At 42.6% G+C, this 21752-nt stretch overlaps 1 protein-coding gene across 1 annotated transcript in view; it reads right to left on the bottom strand.

Annotated features, from left to right (window-relative positions):
- Nucleotides 1–392: 392 nt before the first annotated feature.
- Nucleotides 393–21752, bottom strand: part of Dcbld2 (discoidin, CUB and LCCL domain containing 2) — a 59814-nt gene continuing 38454 nt past the window's right edge. The window contains exons 4-16 of the mRNA XM_051150086.1: nucleotides 21022–21073; nucleotides 19486–19558; nucleotides 19062–19195; nucleotides 16468–16508; nucleotides 15411–15626; nucleotides 14596–14720; nucleotides 11253–11403; nucleotides 10363–10443; nucleotides 10079–10204; nucleotides 6217–6310; nucleotides 3583–3632; nucleotides 2563–2700; nucleotides 393–1362 (exon numbers count right to left, since the gene is read on the bottom strand). Coding sequence (XP_051006043.1) covers nucleotides 896–1362; nucleotides 2563–2700; nucleotides 3583–3632; nucleotides 6217–6310; nucleotides 10079–10204; nucleotides 10363–10443; nucleotides 11253–11403; nucleotides 14596–14720; nucleotides 15411–15626; nucleotides 16468–16508; nucleotides 19062–19195; nucleotides 19486–19558; nucleotides 21022–21073 — 1748 coding nt within the window. The 3' untranslated portion in view covers nucleotides 393–895. The remainder of the gene's footprint in view (nucleotides 1363–2562; nucleotides 2701–3582; nucleotides 3633–6216; nucleotides 6311–10078; nucleotides 10205–10362; nucleotides 10444–11252; nucleotides 11404–14595; nucleotides 14721–15410; nucleotides 15627–16467; nucleotides 16509–19061; nucleotides 19196–19485; nucleotides 19559–21021; nucleotides 21074–21752) is intronic.

Here is a 21752-nt window from a genome sequence, read left to right as displayed (position 1 = left end):
CTCCCTTTAATTTTTTCCCTAAAGGAATTCACATATTACTTCAGAATAAAGCAGAAGGACCCTTTATAGCTTTTCTGGATGGTAAGTTGCTTCTCTCCCATCTCATGTGGAGAAGTGTACTTAAAGACAGGAAAGAATGGTTTCCTGTGACTACCTACTGAAAAGGAGGCCGCCTGCATTTATGAACACAAGGTGGATGGAGCAAGGCCACAAAGGTCCTGGGTGGGACAAACAGAGGTGAGACCAGGTCCTGTACCATGAGGTGTTAATGCTGTCAAAAGTGTCATCAAACAAGAAGTCAGTCCCCCAGCTCACTGCAAGGCAGTTACTCTAAGTATGCACTGCTCTAGGGAATAGAGATGTACTCGGCTGTCACTAGAACAGTCCTGTTGTGAGGAAAAAAAGAATGCCGACAGTAACGCAGGATTCAAAGAGGAAGAAAGCGTGATAGTACCCACCTTTCACGAAGGGAAAATTTCAAGCCATTTGGTATTTCAAGAACAGTACCATGCAGTATTGCCAGCAAGGCTTACAGAACCATCTCAAGTTCATTAGTGTACCTGCAGCATGGTAATAAATACTAAGTGATTTTCAGTTTCTTTGAAGTGCATTATAGGGAGCCTTTTCTGTATTAAAAATAGTGTTTTACAGTAGTAACCAACAGGATGCTTGAAATGTAACAGGCAAGCAGTAACTGTGCCACACAGCAACACCTTTAAAGCAAGATGGCAAGATAAGTAGTTCCTTGTACCTGGGTCACCACATTCCCCAAGCCACTTCAGTGACAGATACGATTCTACTATTACTACCACTAAGAATTAAAAAGCCATGTGCTTTAAATGGATGCTTTGTAAAAAAAAAAAAGAAAGAAAGAAAGAAAAAAGCAGCACCACCTTCAAAGGATTTCTTTAAAAGCATCAAATTTCTCATCCCTTCCTGCTCCTGATACTTCCTGGGTGCTCTGTGGTACCTGGTAGACCAGTTCCTCTGGGGCAGCTGCTGGCTTCCCACCTTTTGGGGTGTCGTACTGAGCCTGGCCCGAGGAGCAGCTGTCAGTCCTGGAGAGAAGTGTGTTGTAAGTTCCCACTGAAGCGGGAGGTTGGGTCCCTGCAGTTCTGAAAGTGGATGTGGAGGGCAGGCCAACTGAGGCTGTGGGGCGCCCCGACATGTCCAAGATGATCGGGGTTGCATACTCAGGGCCCGTTATGGGCAGCGGTTCAGCATAGGCATGGTACACCTCCTGCACTGCAGAGTTGTAAGCATCTAGGTCCGCATAGCCTGCTGCTTTCCCGTCCTCAGGCTTAAAGGTCGATCTCTGATGGAGTGTGCCAACAATTCCTCCCACGAGGGGCTGTGCGTACTCTATGGGACAGAGATTACGTACTTTAAGGTGGCAGCTACAGGTTGCACAAAAACAAACATTTCACCGTGGCACTTTTGTCTTTATCAATGTAAAGCTATAGAATTCCCACCCAGAGGGACCAGCTGGAAATTATGATATCCAGTACCTCACAGTAGTAAACTGGCATGCCAAAAAGCCTCCCTCATATATTTCTGCATAAAGTATTTCTGCATATTCTTTTAGATTTACAAGCAGTACCCGAATGGAATGAAGTATTTCATTCACAGAGTAAGTATTAGTCTTGGGAAACATTACCTGGTTTCCCTTTGGAACTCTCAGGAAATGCTGAGACGGCCATGCAGTATGGCAGCAGGATGGCATGGCCAGGCTCTTTCAGCCTTTCCTGGTCTTTTATTGTCTTGTGTACTGACATTCATGTACATGTGGAGGTCAGAGGTCAACACTGCGCATTGTTTCTCAAGAGCTGTTTACCTTGTTTCTTTTTTTAAATATATTTTATTAATTTATTTATATTACATCTCAATTGTTATCCCATCCCTTGTGTCCTCCCATTCCTCCCTCCCTCCCATTTTCCCCTTACTCCCCTCCCCTATGACTGTGACTGAGGGGGATTACCCCCCCCTGTATATGCTCATAGGATATCAAGTCTCTTCTTGGTAGCCTGCTATCCTTCCTCTGAGTGCCACCAGGCCTTGTTTCTTGAGACAGTGTCGCTCACCTATTTATTGGACAAGCAACCCAATCTCCAAGCTGATGGACAGAATGCCCAGTGTCTTTAGAAAGGAATGCTTCAGTTTCATGAACAGAACATGCAGGCAGAAACTGATTCGTCTCCAGGTCATTTTTTTGGAAAAAGTTTTCAGAGCATGGTTTATCTTAAAAAGATTTTTTTTTTACGGGTATGAATGTTTGCCTACATACATGTCTGTGGACTATGTGTGGGTCTGGTGCCTGCAGAGGACAGAAGAGGGCATATGATCACCCTGAACTAGAGTTGCAGGTGGTTGTGAGCAGCCTTGTGGGTGTTGGGAATGGAACTCATGTCCTCTCCAAGAGCCACAAGTGCCAGGCCATCTCTCCAGCCCCAGAACATAGATTATTTTCAACATATAAAATCGGTCAAATAGACAGTAGATCCTAAAGTCTTTGGGACACAGTGTTTCCCCTCCTGCCTGGCACTCAGGGCTGCGCGGTCTTACCTGCAGAATCAGCTTGCAGCACTGTGGTGACTTCCCTCGGACTCAGGTGACTGACTTCACTATTGCTGTAGCGGACTGGTGTCTCCTCATGTTCCACTGACTTGGCTGGGAGGAACTGCTTCACGCCTTTCCACCAACCTTTATGGTGATTATGAGGCAGGAATATGCGTTACTTACACACAGAGAGCAAGTCTACAGAAACCAGCCTTCATGTGCAAGGTGACTTTGCTCTGAGAGACTGTCCAGCGCAAAGCAGCACACAGTACAAGTTTCTACCTAATGCACATGTGGAAACAAGTCACTACAGATACATGTCAGTGTCTCCCCAGAGTTTTAAGAAGGTTTTCTAAACTCCTCCAACATTTTTATCCCTGCTTGGGCTGCACTGTTGAGGAACTGGCCCACTATACTCTGCTCATGGCACTGACCTTTTCTCTAGTCGTGAGACTATGAAGGGAACATTCAGCAATTCAAATGACCAAGGGCCTCATAGGTTCTCAGTGATCACTATGGCAGAGTCACATACAGATGTGGTTACTGGGACTCGGACTCTAGTCCTTGTTTCTTATTCAGCGTTTACACAGACCACATGGACGGTTGGTCCCACCTTTCCAGAGGAAAAGATAAACAGTGTGTTGCAAGAAATTTACACTCTACTTTTAATTACTTATGAATCAGATAGTGGACCATGTTAATTCTTTTTTCTTAAAGGATTTATTCACTTTTATTTTATGTGCAATGGTGTTTTGTATTCATGTGTATCTGTGTGAGTGTCAGAGCCCCTGGAACTGGAATTACAGAGTTGTGAGCTGCCATATGGTTGCTGGGAATTGAACCCAGATCCTCTTGAAGAGCAGCCAGTGCTCTTACCTGATAAACCATCTCTCCTTACCCAGGAAAGGATGTTAATTTCTCTCTGAGGAATCCCTAAGGACAGGACACCATCTTTTGTCCTCCACTATACCCAGTAGAGGGGAGATTTCTCTCTGACTGAAAAGAGAAGCTAAATCCACAAGTTACCTGCCCGGTCCCAGCGGGGTAAATCATAGGTGCCTTCAGTTTTTTTCTTCCTGAAAATAAATGTTAGACAACAGTGAATGGTCTAGTAAAAATCTCCCAAAAGGCAGCACGAACACCAGTTAATAACCAGTCAGGAGCATGTGGTCCTTTGGCACAGAAGTTCTGAGCCTCTCATATTCTTAATTATATAAATGTCCTCACCCCTACCGTCTTAGCAAACAACAATGCTAGCACTGTAGTGACAGGCAGTGGAGGGAAGAGAATGCTTCTCCAGGCCTGGAAAGCCCTACAGCATCTGTGAGGAAGATGGGTGCAATGAACAAGGTTAGTCCCAGTTCCCTCCCCCTCAGAATTCTGATTCGTCCTCCCAGGAGAAACTACTCTCTGTTAAGAACTCCTATTTGCTCAGAGTCTTTTACAAAAGGAAACCAGCAGTGAAAGGACATTTCCTGATACAATAGGTGCCAGTCTCACTGGGGCTGGTGAGATGGGTCCACAGGTAAAGGGTCTTGCCACCAAGCCCAAGAGCCTGAGTCTGATCCCTGGAACTCACCAGCTGGAAGGACAGCAGCAGACTCCCACCAGCTGTCCTCTAACCTCCATGTGAGTACCTATATTCATAGTGTATAAATGCAAAGATGAAGACAGATGAAGTCCAACCAGGCGGAGGAGGTGGTCGTGGAGTTCCACCCATCTGAGGAGCTATTACTAATTAATAACAACACCTAAAGAGGGAGAAGTAATTAGTTTTCCTCAAGGGCATGGTTCTTGCAGGCCCAGGCCAGATTCCAGTGGATGGCCACTCACCCAAGAATATATAAGCACTGATTAAGTTAGGTGGGGATGGAGTGGGGTGTCTCTGAAAGGAGTTTGGGTGGGGGTGAGTGTGATCAATATATAGTTATGCAATTCTTAGTTAGTAAAAAAATATATGTAAGAAACAACAGAAAAGAATTACTATTTACTCGGAGCCTTTTACCTAGAAAATTTAGCAAATGGAAGGTTATTGACAGAAACACGCAAACTCAATCTAACTAAATTTAGTGTTTACAGCCTATCAAGAAAGACCCTGCTTTACGAATGAGGGTACACAGAGCTGCATGCTTCTTTTTATAAGGTCACAGGTGTGCCTTTCATAAAGAGCTCACGCCATCTGCCTGCTAGGATGTACAGATCCTTTGGCTGCTAGAGTCTAGTACGTGGGTCAACACTCGGCACAAGATGGCAGCCAAGTCTTCAGACACAGTACTTGTTGAACAGTGAACAAAGGAAGTCACCTTCTTTGTCTGTCAAAGCTGTCCCTCCAGCTGTGATCTCAACTCACAACACTGTGACTTCAAAAGGCAGAAATCTCACACTGCCCCTGACTATTGCTGCCTCTTCCTTCATATACGACTAGTCACGTGACCTTCTGGCACTACTGTAAAACACGGGCCTTTTGTAGAACCATGCTGCTGTACTCTGTCTTACTAAACTGTTTCAAACTCTATTCTCTGGACCCATACTTAACAAATCCTGTCACTTTCTATACTCACCCGATAACACAAACAGTCTGCTTAGCACTCAATAGTTTTCTAATCTATAGAACCTAAGTTTCTCTTTCCCAGAAAGCCCTTCCTAGTCCAAGCTCACAATGCATCTCCATGGTCATGTTTGTATGGCCCCATACCAGGCCCAAAGGAGGGGTCTCCATGTTTATTCTGACTACAGTGCTACCGCCATCTTTACTGAAGCAATCCTTGTTTGGGTTAGTCTTTACTGTGATAGACTCAGATGTTGCAATCCTAACCCCACAAGATGTGGTGTTGGGAAATGGGGTTCTAGGGAGGGATCAGGCCATGGTTCCATTGATGGGACAAGTACCCCAATAAGAGGCCAGAGGGAGCTGCTTGTTCACTCTTTCTCCACTGTCTTTTTTTTTTTTTAAGATTTATTTATTTTATTTATTGCATATGAGTGCTTTATTTGCAGAAGAGGGTGTTAGATCACATTATAGATGGTTGTGAGCCACCATGTGGTTGCTGGGATTGAACTCAGGTGGCGCTCTTAACCACTGAGCCATCTCTCCAGCCCCTCTCCACTGTCTTGAGCCACAAAGGGGTCTCTTACTAGTCACTCATCTGCCAGCACCCGATGCTCCAGTTCTAGGCCTCTAGAACTATAAGGATATTTGGTTTGCAAACCACCTGTTTTATGAGATTTTCTTCTGGCAAAAAATACCAACGCCTCTACTCTCTTCTATCTGGGGGACATGATGCTGGTTCTCCCAAAAAGAAGATATCAGGTTAAGTCTCAAGGTCCTCCCAGGTCCTTCCTGTACATGATGCTCACGGGTGTTTGTTTTTTTGGTCAGTAACCCTGCTAAACATGTTAGAGAAATCAGTCTACTTTTTTCAGTATTATCAATACCTATATTGTGATGTATGGATCCTAATCTATAATGCAGACCTTTTCATTAGAGCTCTCCAGCAACTATCCATGAAGCTGAAGGAGAAATCTGATTTTATTCTAGTGACTATCCTAACAGGTCAACTATACTGTATTTCCATTATTTTATATATAGGTTGTTTCCCATCACTACACAACCTCCGAGCCTCACCCCACTCAATCATGTTAAGCAAGCTTGGTACTGACCTGTTTCTCCAATGCCAAGCACACACCAAAATGAGGATAAGTGTGGTGAGAGCCATGACCAACACAGGAACAAGAACAGCAGCCAGGGCGACATCTGAAGCAAAGGAACAGAACAACCGCATCAACAGAAAAGCAGACATCATGAAAGAAAAGACAGAGAAGTTGAACCCGACTAGCATAACTCAACACTTCCTATCTCAAGAATATCTTACACATCACCTATGAAACAAGTATGGCCACAAATGGGTAACAGCAGTGTTCACAGGGGACAGTTCATTCAGTATGCCCCGCATTCCACCTCTCCCTCTGCACACGTTTAAAAGCAGTGTGAGATTTTTGTTTTGTTTTGTTTGATTTGCTTTTTTTGTTTTCTTGACACAGGGTGGTTTCTTTGTGTAGCCTGTAGACCAGGCTGGCCTCCAACTCACAGAGATCCACTTACTTCTGTCTCCCAAGTGCTGAGATTAAAGGTGTGTGCCACCACCACCCAGCAAAAGCTGTTTAAGTTTTAAATTACCAAAAGTTAAAAGAAGAATAATAAAGTAGAAAAACATCTTATGCATACATTGTCAAGTGTATGCTGTAAGACATCACAGGCCAAAAACCAAACATAACAACGAGTCCATGGCCAAGTAGAAACCCATCAAGAAAATACAAATAATCCTCAGCTGCAAAGAACTGTCAGTTAAAACAAAAACAGGGTGCTACATTTATTTATGCCACTGGCAGCAATTTTTTCTGGGCTTGGTGGTGCAGGCCTGGAATCCCAGCACTCAGGAGGGAGAGGCAGGTGGATTGCTGTGAGTTCGAGGCCAGCCTTGTCTACAAAGCGAGTCTAAGACAGCCAAGTCTACACAGAGAAACCCTGTCTCAAAAAATCAAAACCAAACCCAAACAAAAAAACCAACAAAAAGAAGGTGAAAGGAGGAGGAAGCAGGTTGTTGATGAGAATATAAATACTGTGTTTCTGATTGGTATTTTGAGGCAGTATGTTTACAAACCTATTAAAGGCTGCAATTTCACATCAACAATTTATTTTTAGGAAGACATCAAAATATTAAAAAGTACATCTTTAAAGATATCCATTCCTGTGTCTGTGGAAGAGTGAAAGCGGTAAGGAATCTGAATATACAGTGATGAAAGAGAAAAGTGAACTATGCTATCTTCACTGTAGATGAGAATCTATCAACTGAACACGATGTTACAACATCATGACAAACTGTCTACACATATGCCCAGGGGACACTGCAGCCGAGGTCCTCTGTGCATAATGCTGGAGTGGGCAGGGACTCAGACCTCACATTCTTTCCTCATCTCATCCCACAGGAAGTGGTCTGCTCACAGTTACGTGGAATAGTAACCCCTCAATGCAGCCTGAAATCCTCCTCTGCCACTGTGCAAAACACAAACAGCAAATGTTGGCAGGCATTGAGGGCTCAGAGCCAGACACTGGGCTGTCTCTCCCAAAGCATTTCTGTTACTCCTTGCTCCTGTCCAAGAGCAGGAGCTGCAGACGGCAGAAGAGAGAACAGAGAGAGGGTGGACAGTAACGCCATGTGGTTGAGAAGTGGATGCGTGAGTGCCATACTGAGGGACTTCCTGTATGCCTGGGACAGAGGACAAGTCTGTAGACTCCCCCAAAAGGATTTTCCTTTATGGTTTCCACTTTGTAAAGGTGGAGGAGAGACGGAGAGCGCGGGAATGTCTATTGGTAAAGTTTTTGAAACTATGGGGAGATTTTGAAGTAGCTTTAGTGTAGAGAACAAGCTGAGAGCTCACAGGGGCATCTGGAAGGTTGGCAGCACACGTCTGACCACCTGACATGGCTTTCTCCATCAAGTTACATGTACGAGAAGGAGATTAAAGTAAAATCCTGACCAAGGCCAGGAAGCACTCAGAAATCAGAAAAATAGATATGCCTTTTCCTCGTGTATTTATTTTTTTAACATCTGGAGGGAACAGGTTTACTTGGCCATTTTGATTAAATCCTAGTCATTAAGACAACTGCCTAGCCTCAGGAGCTATGAAGCACAAAGTCTTGAATTCAGTCTCCAGAATCCATGTTAATTAAAAACACAAAAAGCCAAGAGTGTAGGCATGTAATCCCAGTGTGGTGGAGGCATGGGACAGGCAGACATGGGATGCTCACTAGCCAGCTAACATAGCTTGGTTGGCAAGAGCCAGGCCAGAATGGTGAGGTTGTCCTCTGGTCTCCATATGTAAACACAAACAATTCAGCTTAGAATTAAAAACAAACAAACAAAAAACCCCCAAAACCAAACCCCATTGTAGGTCTACACACTACTACCCCGAAGCTGGGGTGGTTCCTGGGATATGCTCAGCTCTATTTGCTTTGAGAATTCTTGTTTTTCTCTAGCTTTTTCTATACCACCAGGAAGATGAAGAGAAGAAAGAAGCTCATGTGCAGAAAGCGGGGGAAATTATCTGAATTTATGCAAACTTTTAGAAAATGAAAGCAGTTATTCAATCTAGAGGAGGAGGGAGCCACTGCGGATGACATGGCCTCCTTGAGTGGCAGAAGAGTAGTGACTGGAGACCACAGGAAGACTGGAAGCTTTCCCCACTGGATTTCATTACGAGCAGGGAACGTGTGAGAAAAGCCCGTCAAATATAAATGGGAGTGTGGGCGCAGTTAACAGTCCTACAGAGAGCTCTATACACCTTGTGGCCCAAGAGTTTTGGGGCTTCCCTTCAGCTCACTAACCCCACTTCCACCCCTGAAGTGCTGTTTTCTTTATAAACTGTCTCTATTTCATTTCTCACCACGTGTCCCTGGTCTAACCCTTCTGTGTGGGGATGTGAGTGTCTGGAGTCAGTCCAGTACCCTCTCAACCTAGAGCCTTAGCCTGGTGCACCTTTTTTTTCTCTCATTTCCAGATGTTCTATGCATGCCCTAAACCCTACCCCACCCCTAGTCATTAAGGCCCTCCTCTTCCTCTCCATCTTAGCTGCTCACTCTGCTTGCCAGCTTTCTCTTTTTCTCTTCTCCACCTCCTGACCCTGAAGCTGTGAAGGTTTACCGCTTGCCTGCCCCGCTGTTTCCTTCTCATGCTGTGAGAAACCATACCAGAGCTTCGCTCTCTTATTAATGAGGCAGGAACTAGGCTTTCCTAGGAACCCTTCTCCATACTTGGCTGAAAATGAGCATTTTGGTTTTTTGTTTGTTTGTTTTGTTTTTATTTCATGTTAGAGTGATTGGCATTCTCCCAAGACACAGCAACTTTATTTTCTGAATGTAACTGAAATTATTTTCAACAAGTAGAACTGCAATGGTTTGCACAATTTAACACTGTACTTATCACTGTGATACAATTTAGAAGTAACTAATGATTGAATGAATAATAATAATAAAAAGAAGGTTACAAATGTATAGAAAGCAGAGGGTAGTTAAAAAGTGAGAATGTTAATTGAAGTGTTTTTTTTTTTTCTTTTTAAGTTTTCGGTTTTTTACTCTCCTCTACCAATTCTCCCCTTTAGTAAATTATCACACAACATAGGTTAAAAAAGCTAGTTTGCTGCTGTGGCTTAACAATTTCTAGAAGTGACGCATTTCTTGAGATTCATGTGTTTACGTAGCTGATGGGGACGCTAAGAAGAGGCCTACAGAACAGCCCAGCACAACAGTTAAGCATCAAGCCTATGTGAACCAGAGAACACATTTAGGTACCTGCAGGCTTTTCTCTAAGGAGAGAAGTTCTACTTATGTATTTATTTATTTTGAACGTGCTGGAAAAATACAGATAACGTAAGTGAGCTGGAGAAACCCTGAGATGAAAACAAGACCCCCACCCCCCCACACCACCACCAGTTAACACTACTCATCTGTGCCTGGTCTGCCTACCTTTGGTTACATTGGGAGTTACTGTCGTATTTTTTATATCAGGAGTAGCAGTTGTTTGTGCTGTCTGTGCAGGAAGTTCATTCCTACTTCGTGGTTGGAGTGCTTGATTAAATTTAGGGGCACGACCTTGAGAAAAGGTTGAAGAAATCTTTATTTATTTGTAATCATTAGCAAGCTGATTAAGGAAAGTCAAGTTTTATAATGTTTTAAATATATTCATAGTACATTATATCATAAATCCAGAGCATAGCAAACGTTCATATTAAACACAGGCATATCCTTACCTATTTTGGGGTGAGTTGTAGTGTTTTTGAGGTTGTTGCTGTTCCGAGGTGGTGGCGGCTGAGTAAGCTTTGGCAGACGACCTTAAAAAATGGTTTAGAAATATTTATACATTTTGCTTAAAAAAAGGTAAAATCATAGTTTAAAAGATGAATATTAAATGTTCAACATTTCATAAGTTGCTTAATTCTCCAGAGCAATATTAAACCTCAGAATCCAGATGGATAATTATACTTTGCATTAAATGCAGAAAAACTAAAATTTCCAGCTTTTAAACAATTAAATCATTAACAGATAATATTAGAAGAATATTGGGGCATCAGAATGCTGTTGAATTCTATAGGTACAATTTGATATATGCCATATTCAGTGCATTTAGTAGGTAAGTATGGAGAGCCAACTATCCAGGCAGTGACAGTTTTGTGGGATATAATAACATTAAAAGTGATATAGAATAGTGAGTGAACTTATTCCAGTTTTTAATTAATTGAAAATAAGTTAAGCAAGCTAAGGTTGCTGTTCTAATCTTCAGTGCATATATCTCAATACGCAAACCCAATTACAAGCCTTTAATTGTAAAATAATGTCTCACAATGACGTTGCCTTTTCATTTGTGTTTTGAAAACATTCTGATGGGTAAGTTTTTAACCGGAAAACAAATGAGCAATTCCTACTAGAGAGAGGACTTTGAAAGATTGTAAATACAAAGGAATGCTATCTACCTAAGCAACAGAGATGACCATTACCCTGATCTGATCATTATATCTGCATGTATGTACTGAAATGTCACAGTATCTCAGAAGTGGATGTGATCACTGAGCGTCGTGTCGGTTACGCAGGGAATTTAACAGGGAAACAGTGCAGACCACTGTTAGCCATACTAACTCTTTACCTTTGAGAGTAAACTGACATCCGAGCAGTTCCACTTTCATGGCAATTTTCTGTTGCCACTGGACAGGGTTCACTCTAATGAAACGTGCAATAATTGGTGGCAAAAAGTTATTACGAACATCCTTGTGATAATCTTTGTTTCCTTGAAATATCTTTAAAAAATAACAAAAATTGGTATTTTACATCAAGAGAGACCAGAACTGGACTGCTCCACTTAAGCATGTTCAACAACATCTGCAGTGTACGACAACAGAACAGACTTCTCAGAAAATGATTCCGGTACAATTTAGAAAAACAACTATTAAGAAGCTGCACATTTTATATCGAAGCTTGTATGAGGGAAACACTAACTATAGAAATGCTTTCCGGATGGTGTTAGAACTGAACAGGAGCACTGAGCTGGCAGTTTGTGAGAGTTTCAATTGCACTGACACTGTTTCATTGATTGTATCAATAGCTATCAACCCCGGCCCCCTGGAAATAACAATTATTTAAACATAGAGATTTTATTTTTGAAGTGAAAATGAACTGACCACACAAGGGGCTGGTGAAAATGCTTTGCTCAAGTACATTTTAAAATTGTTTTCTCAATAAGCTGGGTGTGAACCAGAGTAGCAAATGCAAAGAGGCCTCTACCTCCACCTGCTGGACCAACTGCGTCATGACATGCCCCACACCACAAGCCCAGTTTTTTATCACTTGTGGCTTCTGTGAAGCAGCTATAACCCTCAAACACTGTTTCATGTTTGCTTTACCGACTATAACTAAATAGCCACAAATGCATTTTACATGATTTACAGTCATTAGCTTATTCCCTCAACTCTTTCAAGCAAATGTGTTTTATACTTCAGTTAGCTCTTACGTATATTTTCATGTACTTGTCATAAATGGTCTTCAAGGCAGCAAATAGAAAGAGTGCCTCACAGAACAGCAGTGGCCAGCACCAGGGGCTGACTTGACTGTGTCTGCTCAGTCAGCAGCCTTGCTTTCCCCTTGTGCTAAGTCAGTGAGGTCCACTCTATTAGCCAATGGGAGGACATGCACACACTGGTCTCTCAAGTCATCCCCAAGTATGAGAACTAGTACTCCTTGGCCCATCCACATATAACTAGATTGTACACATTTGAAGATGCATCAAGATCTTTTCTTTTCCATAACGTTTGCTCTGAAGTTCCAATAACCTCCCCTTCTGCAAGTTTCTATGATTTCTTTCGATATTATTCTGAAATACAGTTTTGTTATTAGTGAACAGGTACTAACTGAAACATCACTTCAGAATGAAGCTACTGGCAAAGGCTGGAGCTGTAGTCCAGTTGGCAGAGTGCTTGCATATGTGCACAAAGCCCTAAGTTCTAGCCCCATCACCACATAAAACTGGCTATGGTGCAGCATATCTATAATCCCAGCTTCAGAATCAGAAGTTCAAGGTCGTCCTCAACTACACAGTTTAAGTCCAGACTAAGCTATATGAGACCCTATCTCAAAAACAAAATGCTACTATTTGTTTGTTTTTTTGGTGTTTTTTGAGACAGGGTTTCTCTGTGTAGCCCTCGCTGTCCTGGACACACTTTGTAGACCAGGCTGGCCTTGAACTCACAGAGATCCACCTGCCTCTGCCACCCAACTGATGGGATTAAAGGTGTGCACCACCATGCCCAGCTTCAAAATGCTATTATTGATCTGCCAACATTTATGGAGAATCCAGTGCACAGGGAGGTTTGTATGATATCCTTAGGAGAAATAAAAATAGAAGTATATTCTCTCTCACTCTCCCGCAATTAAAGACAGTGTAATATTAGAAAGCAATAGCTTAGGAAAGTATAAGAGATGTACTGATTATGCTTTCTAGGGATAAAATCAAATTCAGGCTTTGTATGTATGTGCAGACTTAGAAGATGTGTGAAAACAAACACAACAGTTACCCGAGACGTGAGCAGATGGACAGAGTCAAGTGAGAAGAAACACTGCTATTTCATGCAATTCAAAGACTTCCTCTTTTGTTCTGTCTGTACTTGAGTGACAGGAACAGGACTCAGCCATAAACAACTGAAAAACTGGGAAAGCACATGACACAAGAGTTCCCAAGACACTGGGCAACAGGAGGCAGAGGGTAAGAACCACAGAGTAGGGAAAGAGGTGAGCTAAGCTCTGCTTATCAGTACTGACTGGTGCACTTCCAGGTCACAGGGCAAGAGTCTCCCACATAGAACCTGCTGGTGTGGTCTGTCTAGAGCCAGAGACCATGGGCCCAATGAACACTTAGAATTCCTGGGGTAGAGTTCAGTAGAGTACGGAGCTGGGAAGGAACAGCAGGAATGGATGAGCTAGCGAAAGGCTACTAGGCTCTGTAAGGGGCTTTCCTGTATGTCCTCAGCCATAAGCAAAGAAGCAACTTAAAGACTCAGAAAAAGAACCCTACAACCAGTGGAACAATCCTACAACAACACAGGCCTCAAAGCCCTCTGCGTCATCAGTACAAACAGTGGAGAAACTTCATAATTCATGGGATGTTGTTGCAATGATGACTGGAACCCCAAAGCTGTTCATCCCTGCCTGGCACTACTTACAAAGAAAAAGCTTAATTGAACCCAAGAAAAAAAAAAGCTCAAACACATATAAAGAGTTAATAATGACAATAAAAACATCCAGAAGCAATCACTAGCATAATGGCTGGCATGCAATATGTATGGTGAAGTCACTAGATGAGCACACTAATGTGTTATATGCTCCATGTTTCATGTACCTATGAAGACACACATGAAAGAGAAATTAAAACCCAAGGTGAAAACATAGAAGGGAAAAATACAGTATTGGAATTAAAATGCATTAGGTGGGATTAACTGATTAGACACTGCAGAATGAGAAGCCAGGGGGAGAGGGGAGAAACCGCCAAGCTCAATCATGGAGAGAAAAGTGCTGCTGTGAAGTCACCTCAAGAGATCATGAAATAGAAGCAGGGTGAGAAAGTCTGGGAAGGAAAACAGTGCAGGGTTCATTGAGAGAAAAGGCCACCAGTTCCAACTCCTCACAGTATTCTCCTTCCCTGGGGACAGAGACTCCTCTACTTAAAGATTCTCTCGAGGGTTACAGGCAGGATCCAGGGAATGGGACAAACCCCGCAGTGAAACACTGCCAGCCAGTCCTCTACTTTACCACCAGCTTACCCAGTTCCAGCTACAAAACCCAGTACAAATCATACAACCACAAAGACCTGGCCTCACTGACCACTTTCTAAGCCTCCTTAGCAGGAGAAGGCAGTACCTGAAGTATCCAGAAGAGAGCAGTGTGAGAAAACATTTAACATTCAGCATTAACAGTTGCCTTCCAGCAAAGGCCCACTTTACCTTGTCCTGCTCCACCCCAGGCTCTCTGTATACAGTCCACTTCTGCCCATCATCGCTATACAGAACTCTGTAGGCAGACACATAGTAATTGTGCTCTACCATGGTGGATCCAGTGGTTACAATACCTAGGGAATAAAGAGCTGCCTTCATTAGTGCGCAGGCCCAGGCTCCCAGAAAAAGCTAAAAATGCCTATGATGCTCTACATAAGCATCTCTGACTATGGCTTGTTGTGTGGATTGTTTCCATCAGAGAAGTTACTAATCCTCTGGCTTTGCTCCTCTGCAGAGAGAGGAAGGACAAGCGTGCTTTTGCAGCGTGTATTCATACCATTAGAGGACACATTTCAATTACAAAGAATGATTTTTTTTCCTGGGCATGAACATTAAGCATAATGACTGGCAGGCAAAGTGAATCTTCTAATAAAAGTATCTAAACCAATTTTAATGATTCTGATCACTGCTAAGTTTACCTAAGTTAAATTTACTCTCAGCACATGTGGAATATGAGTTACTATAGCACTTAAAATGCATTCTTCTTAACTATACATTTTTAATACTGTAAGAAATTAAAGTCTCAAAGATTACTGAAACTCTGCCTTAAAAGGATATTAAAATAAAATAGAACTGCTAAAAATTAATGCAAATTCCTCGTTTGGCAAAATAAAAAAAAAAATTACCCCCAGCAACATTAATACCCGTAAAGAAAACTGAAGCTATATAATTTTCAGTGACCTAATTTCTGAAAATTTCAGCTGCCATGGGGTTTCCAAATAAAATCAGTGCTAGCAGTGCTGCAGAAAGCCGTGTCTCTTAACCTGTTATCTTCTTCTCCTTATTCAGGTCTATTTGCAGCCACTGATGCTCATCGGTGGCAAAAGCAGCCCATGGAGGTCCAGGCTTTCTCAGCCTGGCCTTCTCTGGTTTCCAGCTGTTCTCCTGCCCCATGTGGTCAGTCCACTCCAGTACAGATGATGCTGTTATCTGGGGATCGGCAATCACGCCCGACTCCATCCCCAGAGTTCCATAGCAACCTGAAGTAGAGAGGAATATCAATTTGGTTCCTAGAGGTAAGTTTGAAATCTCTGCTCAATGCTTACTGCAAGCTACTGATTACACAACCACATAACTGCTTCTTGGGCCTTTGCCTTTGTGTCCCTTCAGAAACCTACAAACAAGCAGCCATCCTTTGTTAACTGTGGGGTCCAGTTCCAGGATATCCCGTACTACCTGACAGATACTAAAATCTATAAGTGCTCAAATCTTTGATATAAAATGGGACAATACTGACACATAGCATGCTATCTGTCAACTGTAAATCATCTCTGGGCTACTTACAATGCCAAAGAAAATATAAATGTGGTGCACACAGTTATAATACCATACGCTTACGTAAAAAACAACACTGCAGCACAGAAACAAGATTTCCTCAGACTCTTTCCAATCTGTAGGTATGAAAGCCCTGGATTAGAGAGTCAGCTAGATAGACTTACAAGAATTGTTAGCTGTTAGTCTACGGAGATACACTAACCTGTCTCTGGGGTGCCCAGCAGGCTAGAAGGCAACGTCCCGGGCCCTCTGTAGGTTTCGCTTTCTGCTCTGTAAAGCCTTTCCTATCTAACTTCAAACTTCAGGCTAGTGGGATGAATTAATTCGTTCTTCAGACAAGTTCAACCAAGATCTTAAAGGGATTGCACTTGCTTATAATTCCCCCATTAATAGTGAACTTCCGGTTTAGTGTCTCTGATACATAACTAGGCCTCCACTTCACTTAGGGTGTTCCCGGAAGCAAATGAGAAAGAATGAACAACTCAGCAGTCACTGGTGCATTAGCTACTATGCAAAGGTGATGGCCCAAGTCCAGGGCAGGCTTACCACTGGTCTTAAACGTAAACAGACTCGCAGATAAGTATCCCCTGAAAGAGAAAGGGTGTCATGTGATACTCAGTTAACACGCAGCTTCCTCAGAGTCATCACAGTGAAGCTTTAACGTCTCTTAGTGTTTAAAGGGCGAAGAAGATCCCATGGCCCCAAACCAGACAATGATGCACATGAAAACAAACAAACAAACAAGCAAAAACCCACCACCACCAACAAAACATTTCTAAGCAAAACAACTTGTAAAATTACCATAAACAAGTTTTTCTACAAGTCTAGCACCTAGGTTCACATACAATTGTGCAAATGTGCCATGCAACCGTTAAGTCTTATTTTACTTCTTCAAGGAAAAAAAAAGATACATAAAACTTTTAAATTTTTAAAAAAGAGGCACTTTATCTAAAGATTTATTTATTTTTATTTGAGTGCTCTATCTGCATGCACACGGCAGGCCAGAAGAGGGCAGCAGATCACATTTTAAGGTGGCAGTGAGCCACTATGCGATGTGGTTGCTGGGAACTGAACTTAAGACCTCTGAAGAGCACACAGGGCTCTCAACCACTGAACCATCTCTCTCTCCAGCTCCCAACTTTTTTCTTTTTTTCATTCTGTGGCAGAACATGGAGAGGTGTATTTTCAGGGAATGAGGTTAGGTTAGATTCAAGACTCCTGGTAAACACACAGGAGCTGGCTACTGACAGAGACACTGCATTTCCTATGGAGAAAATCAGCATGTCTGAGCATGAACTGAGGAGGGCGGAAGGGTCAGACAAGAGAAGAGCGTGTCCTGCTAGAGGAGACCGGAGGGTGTTCAGCTACACCCCTGCTCTTACCACTGAGTTCAAGTAGTCAGAAGAGGATGCTAATTGTTTGTTTGTTTCTTTGAGATAGGGTCTCTCTCACACAGCCTTTGCTGGCCTTGAATTCACTCATCAGCTGAGCTGGACAGTGACTCTCAATCCTCCTGCTTCCATGGCCTATGCCTGGGGATTGCAGGCACGCACCACCACACACCTGAGTCACAAAGCAGGGCTCCGCTCACACAGGGTAGACAGCTCATGTGAGCTAGTGGATATCAGTATGATGGGACCGTACACCAGAAGCCAAGAGCGTGGCCCCGGATGGGATGGGATGGGATGGGATGTTCTGGCGTGTTCCCAAAAAAAGGTGCAGTGTGGGTGGGAAGGTTAGAGAGACACAGGATCCAGATCCTGCAGAAACCTTGTGGGCTATGAAGTAGGGAAGTCACTTGTAGATAAAAATAGAGAGCCAGCAAAGGACTGTGACAGCCCACGGATCCAACCCAGTGAGTAACTTTTTACAAAGGTTAATGTGGTATAGAATTAGCACATAACCTACTATCTGCTAACTGACGTCGTCTGTAAGAGTTACAGTGGCAAAGAAAGCACGCTTTTTTATAGTGAAAGAGAAACTACATGTCCCCAAACTCTCTTAAAAGGGTAGAACTTAAAAAGAAGGAAAAGATGTGCATAAAATCATATAAAACAAAAAGAAGGTGGCATAGCCTCTTTTACATGACCAATAGGCTAAGAATGTTTTCTATGCAATTAAAAGGCTGTGGATAAAATAAACAAACAAACAAAATGAGTGGAGGAGACTGGCTTTTGCTTTTGTTTTAGAGACAGGGTTTCATTATGTAGTTCCAAGCTGGCCTCCAGCTTATAACCATCTGCAAGCCTTCTCAGCTGTAGACATACAGGCTTGTGCCCTCAGGCCTGCAGATGGATTTGTAAAGAAAGTCTGCTGCTACTCTATTGTTCTGGGTGTGAGCCAGGCTCTTTCCTTGTGAACGGAAGCGGACTGCAGGCAGCAGTTAGGCTAGTACAATGTCTGCGGGATGAAGTACACAGAAGAAGCAAGGCTTTAGGAGCAGACTGCTAATACTGTGTTTTTATTTAATTTTTCAGTTGGCCCTGATTTGGGTGTCTCGTGTATGTTTTACAAAATACTTGAACACTGCAGAACCAGGAGAATCCATTTCCAATACTCTCTTGTGATGAGGAGACTTACAGCTCTGCCTCAGCTTTATGTCAAAATCTGTTTTCTAGTCACTATTTCAGTTAGCCTCAGTCCACTCCATTTGCATAAACGAAAGGAACATCACAGTTTTGTCGACTGACCTTCAAGGAAAGTAAGACCTGGCCACAAATTCCTAGACTCTTATCCTAGACTGTTTCAAAACCAAGGAAAGCAGCAGCAATCACCTTTCTGAAGGACAACCTCTGTACTGCAGAACAAGCGAGCCACCAGGAAGGACGCCACCAGCCTGTTGGCCTGCACAGGTTGTGTGTGCGTGCAGTAAGCTCCAGGTTCCCAGTTTCTGCGAGCTGTCACCCATGGTAGGGTGAGCTTTAGTGATGCAGCTGCCTCTGACTAATTTTTGTTCTTGTAAGTAACCTGTCACTCTCTTCCTGTAAATAACACCAATAAAATGTGTTGGTTCACTGTACTGGCCTCTGGTGCTATCATCAGTTACCCCTTGGGTGGATGCTTATGTCTTCCTAGAAAGAGCGTTTCACAGCCCCTCACCCCCATCCAGCATGCTTACTAAAAGGAATATTTGCACTTACACCATGGAAGTGACGTTGTTAGCCAAGGAGCTGTCATAGTACGGGGTGCCTTTGCTAATCACAACGCTGACTTGGCCACCCAGCACGTTTGACACCACTCCTGCATGGATTCCAGCCATACACAACGGCGAAGACTTGAAAAACAAAAAAGGAAAACGAATTTTTCTCCCAATTATCCATAAGCAGGATACTTGTTCTTTCTCAAAAAGTCATCTGATCTGGCAGCTTCTCAGACACATAGGTCATTGTAACAAAACAGTTTTAACAAAACAGTTAGGTTTTACTGTAAAGATATCAAACATATATGAGAAGACAGAAACCCATGGTATATATGCATCTTGGGACAACCAGGTGGCACCCTAAGCATTTCTGGGTTTAAAGTAACAGTGTCCACAGCAGTGAAGTAAGTCTGTATTCAACTTACATCTCTATATCCATGAGGAATTGTTCCAGATATTTCAGCAAAAGGGAGCAGACAACCAGCTGGGCAGTATTTACTGAGAATGAAAAACAAGGGAGAGGTTACGGACGCTCCCTTTCTGTGGGAAAATACTCCAAAGAGAAGCCACATACACTCATACATGCTTCTAGTCAGTGGACAAAGCCCCTCAGCATGGCACGGCCGACTCTCTCTAAAAAGCCCACTTAGCTTCCTCCCACCCACACATACTGAACACACTGTCAAGAATGTCCTTGTGGTCTACTGCTCCTTCATCATTTACTTCACTGTGAGTAGTAGCCATCTTTTTACTCTAAGACCTAGACACCACGGCCTGTGGGCTTATATGAATGTCCACACGTCATTTGACTTATGAATGCTAACCAAATAAACATAGCCCTGTTACCTCAGTCCCTATTTAATCGGCGGAAGAAAATGTTCAGCTAGTACTTACACAGATATTTGGAGTCGGGAAAGGGTATTTTGAAATAACTGGGAGAACTGTTATGTAATAAGATGCATACATTTAGCAAGTTTGCTATGTATGGGCAGGGCAGCTCCCTGAGTGCTTCAGGTAATCTCACGACAATCCCACCTAGGAGGTACTGTTATTATTCTTCTCATTTTACAGACTAAGAAAGTCAAACAACTGTGCACCTGAGTCAAAGCTGGGCTCCACTCACACAGGGTAGACAGCTCATGTGAGCTAGCGGACATCAGTATGATGGGACTGTACACCAGAAGCCAAGAGCATGGCCCCGGATGGGATGGGATGGGATGGGATGTTCTGGCGTGTTCCCAAAAAAGGTGCAGTGTGGGTGGGAAGGTTAGAGAGACACAGGATCCAGGTCCTGCAGAAACCTTGTGGGCTATGAAGTAGGGGAGTTACTTGTAGATAAAAATAGAGAGCCAGCAAAGGACTGTGACAGCCCACGGGTCCAACCCAATGAGTAACTTTTTACAAAGGTTAATCTGGCTTCTAGGAAGGAAAGACTCATGAATGCGAGCTCAGGAGAGGATTGACAAGAGCTCAGATGTGGGTGGTGAGGACAGTGCTGGAACAAGAGACAGCCTTCCACCACGTTCAGATCATACTGAACAACACCAAAGGCAGCAAGTTTTCCACAATAATAACAAAATTCTATGAGCACACATGACTACATGTTTGTGTGCATGTGTATGAACGCATCTTCATTTGTGTGTGGAGGATGGAGTCAATGCCAGGTACATTAGGAAATGTACTTCTCCATAAAAAAAATAAACAAAGTAAAAGTTATACTTCTGTTTTGGAGATGTAACTGCTACAGTTAAAGACAAATTTAAACATGGCAACTGGATGACTTTAAATACGCACTGTTGGACTGGAGTCTTAAACAATGACTAGTTATGAATCACACTTTATATATTACCACGCAGTATAAAAGAATGAGAATGAAGAGATGTGCTCGAACACACACACACACACACAAACACACACACACACACACACACACCTGTGCATGCATGTGCACAAGCTCATACCTGAACTCAGGTTCCAAAAAATTCGAAACAGTATCCAAACAAGTGATTAAATCTAGAAAAAAGCAAAGAAAAAAACATTTAATAAAAGACATTAATCTTATGAAAAATACTGTAAAATAACATAAAATTGTATTCATCTAAATTTCAAAATCTTACTACCTATAACATCACAAATTTTTGTTAAACAGTTTTTCACATTTGATGTATCTTCATTTCTGTACCTGTTTCCCTAATACTGCTTTTCATTATGTCATATATCATATGTAGTACAGAATTTATATTTTCCTCAGTGTTTCTATAAAATGCAACCTCAAAACATAGAGAAAAACATTTACTGGTTATTATGACTAAAAATGATTGTATGCTGTTTATAAACAGAAACAAAAACAATGACAAAAAATTGTTAAGTTAATTCTACAGCTCAAATTTTTACTCAAAATGCAGTCTTCTGGTCCACAGATGGAACCAGGATATCGACATCTTCTGGGAATTCCAAAGATAATGAGCCTCTGGTAGCCAATGTCCCATGCAATCACTCAGCAATCCAAGTCCCAGTGCTCTAAGGGAACCTCAGCTTTAACAATTCATCTGAATAAAAGTTAACATGCCTCTAGTTAAAGACATAGTCCTAAGCACACAAAAAGTAGCTTTTACTTAAAAAACATTGGACATCTTCCCTTCCTTGTGTTAGGATAGAATACACAGTCAAGACTGAAGCCCACAGCATGTTG

Source organism: Acomys russatus, chromosome 8, assembly GCF_903995435.1.
Source record: "Acomys russatus chromosome 8, mAcoRus1.1, whole genome shotgun sequence".
NCBI classification, from domain to species: Eukaryota; Metazoa; Chordata; class Mammalia; order Rodentia; family Muridae; genus Acomys; species Acomys russatus.
The sequence above is the reverse complement of the archived record's forward strand: the minus strand, read 5'-3'. Positions and strand labels throughout refer to the sequence as shown.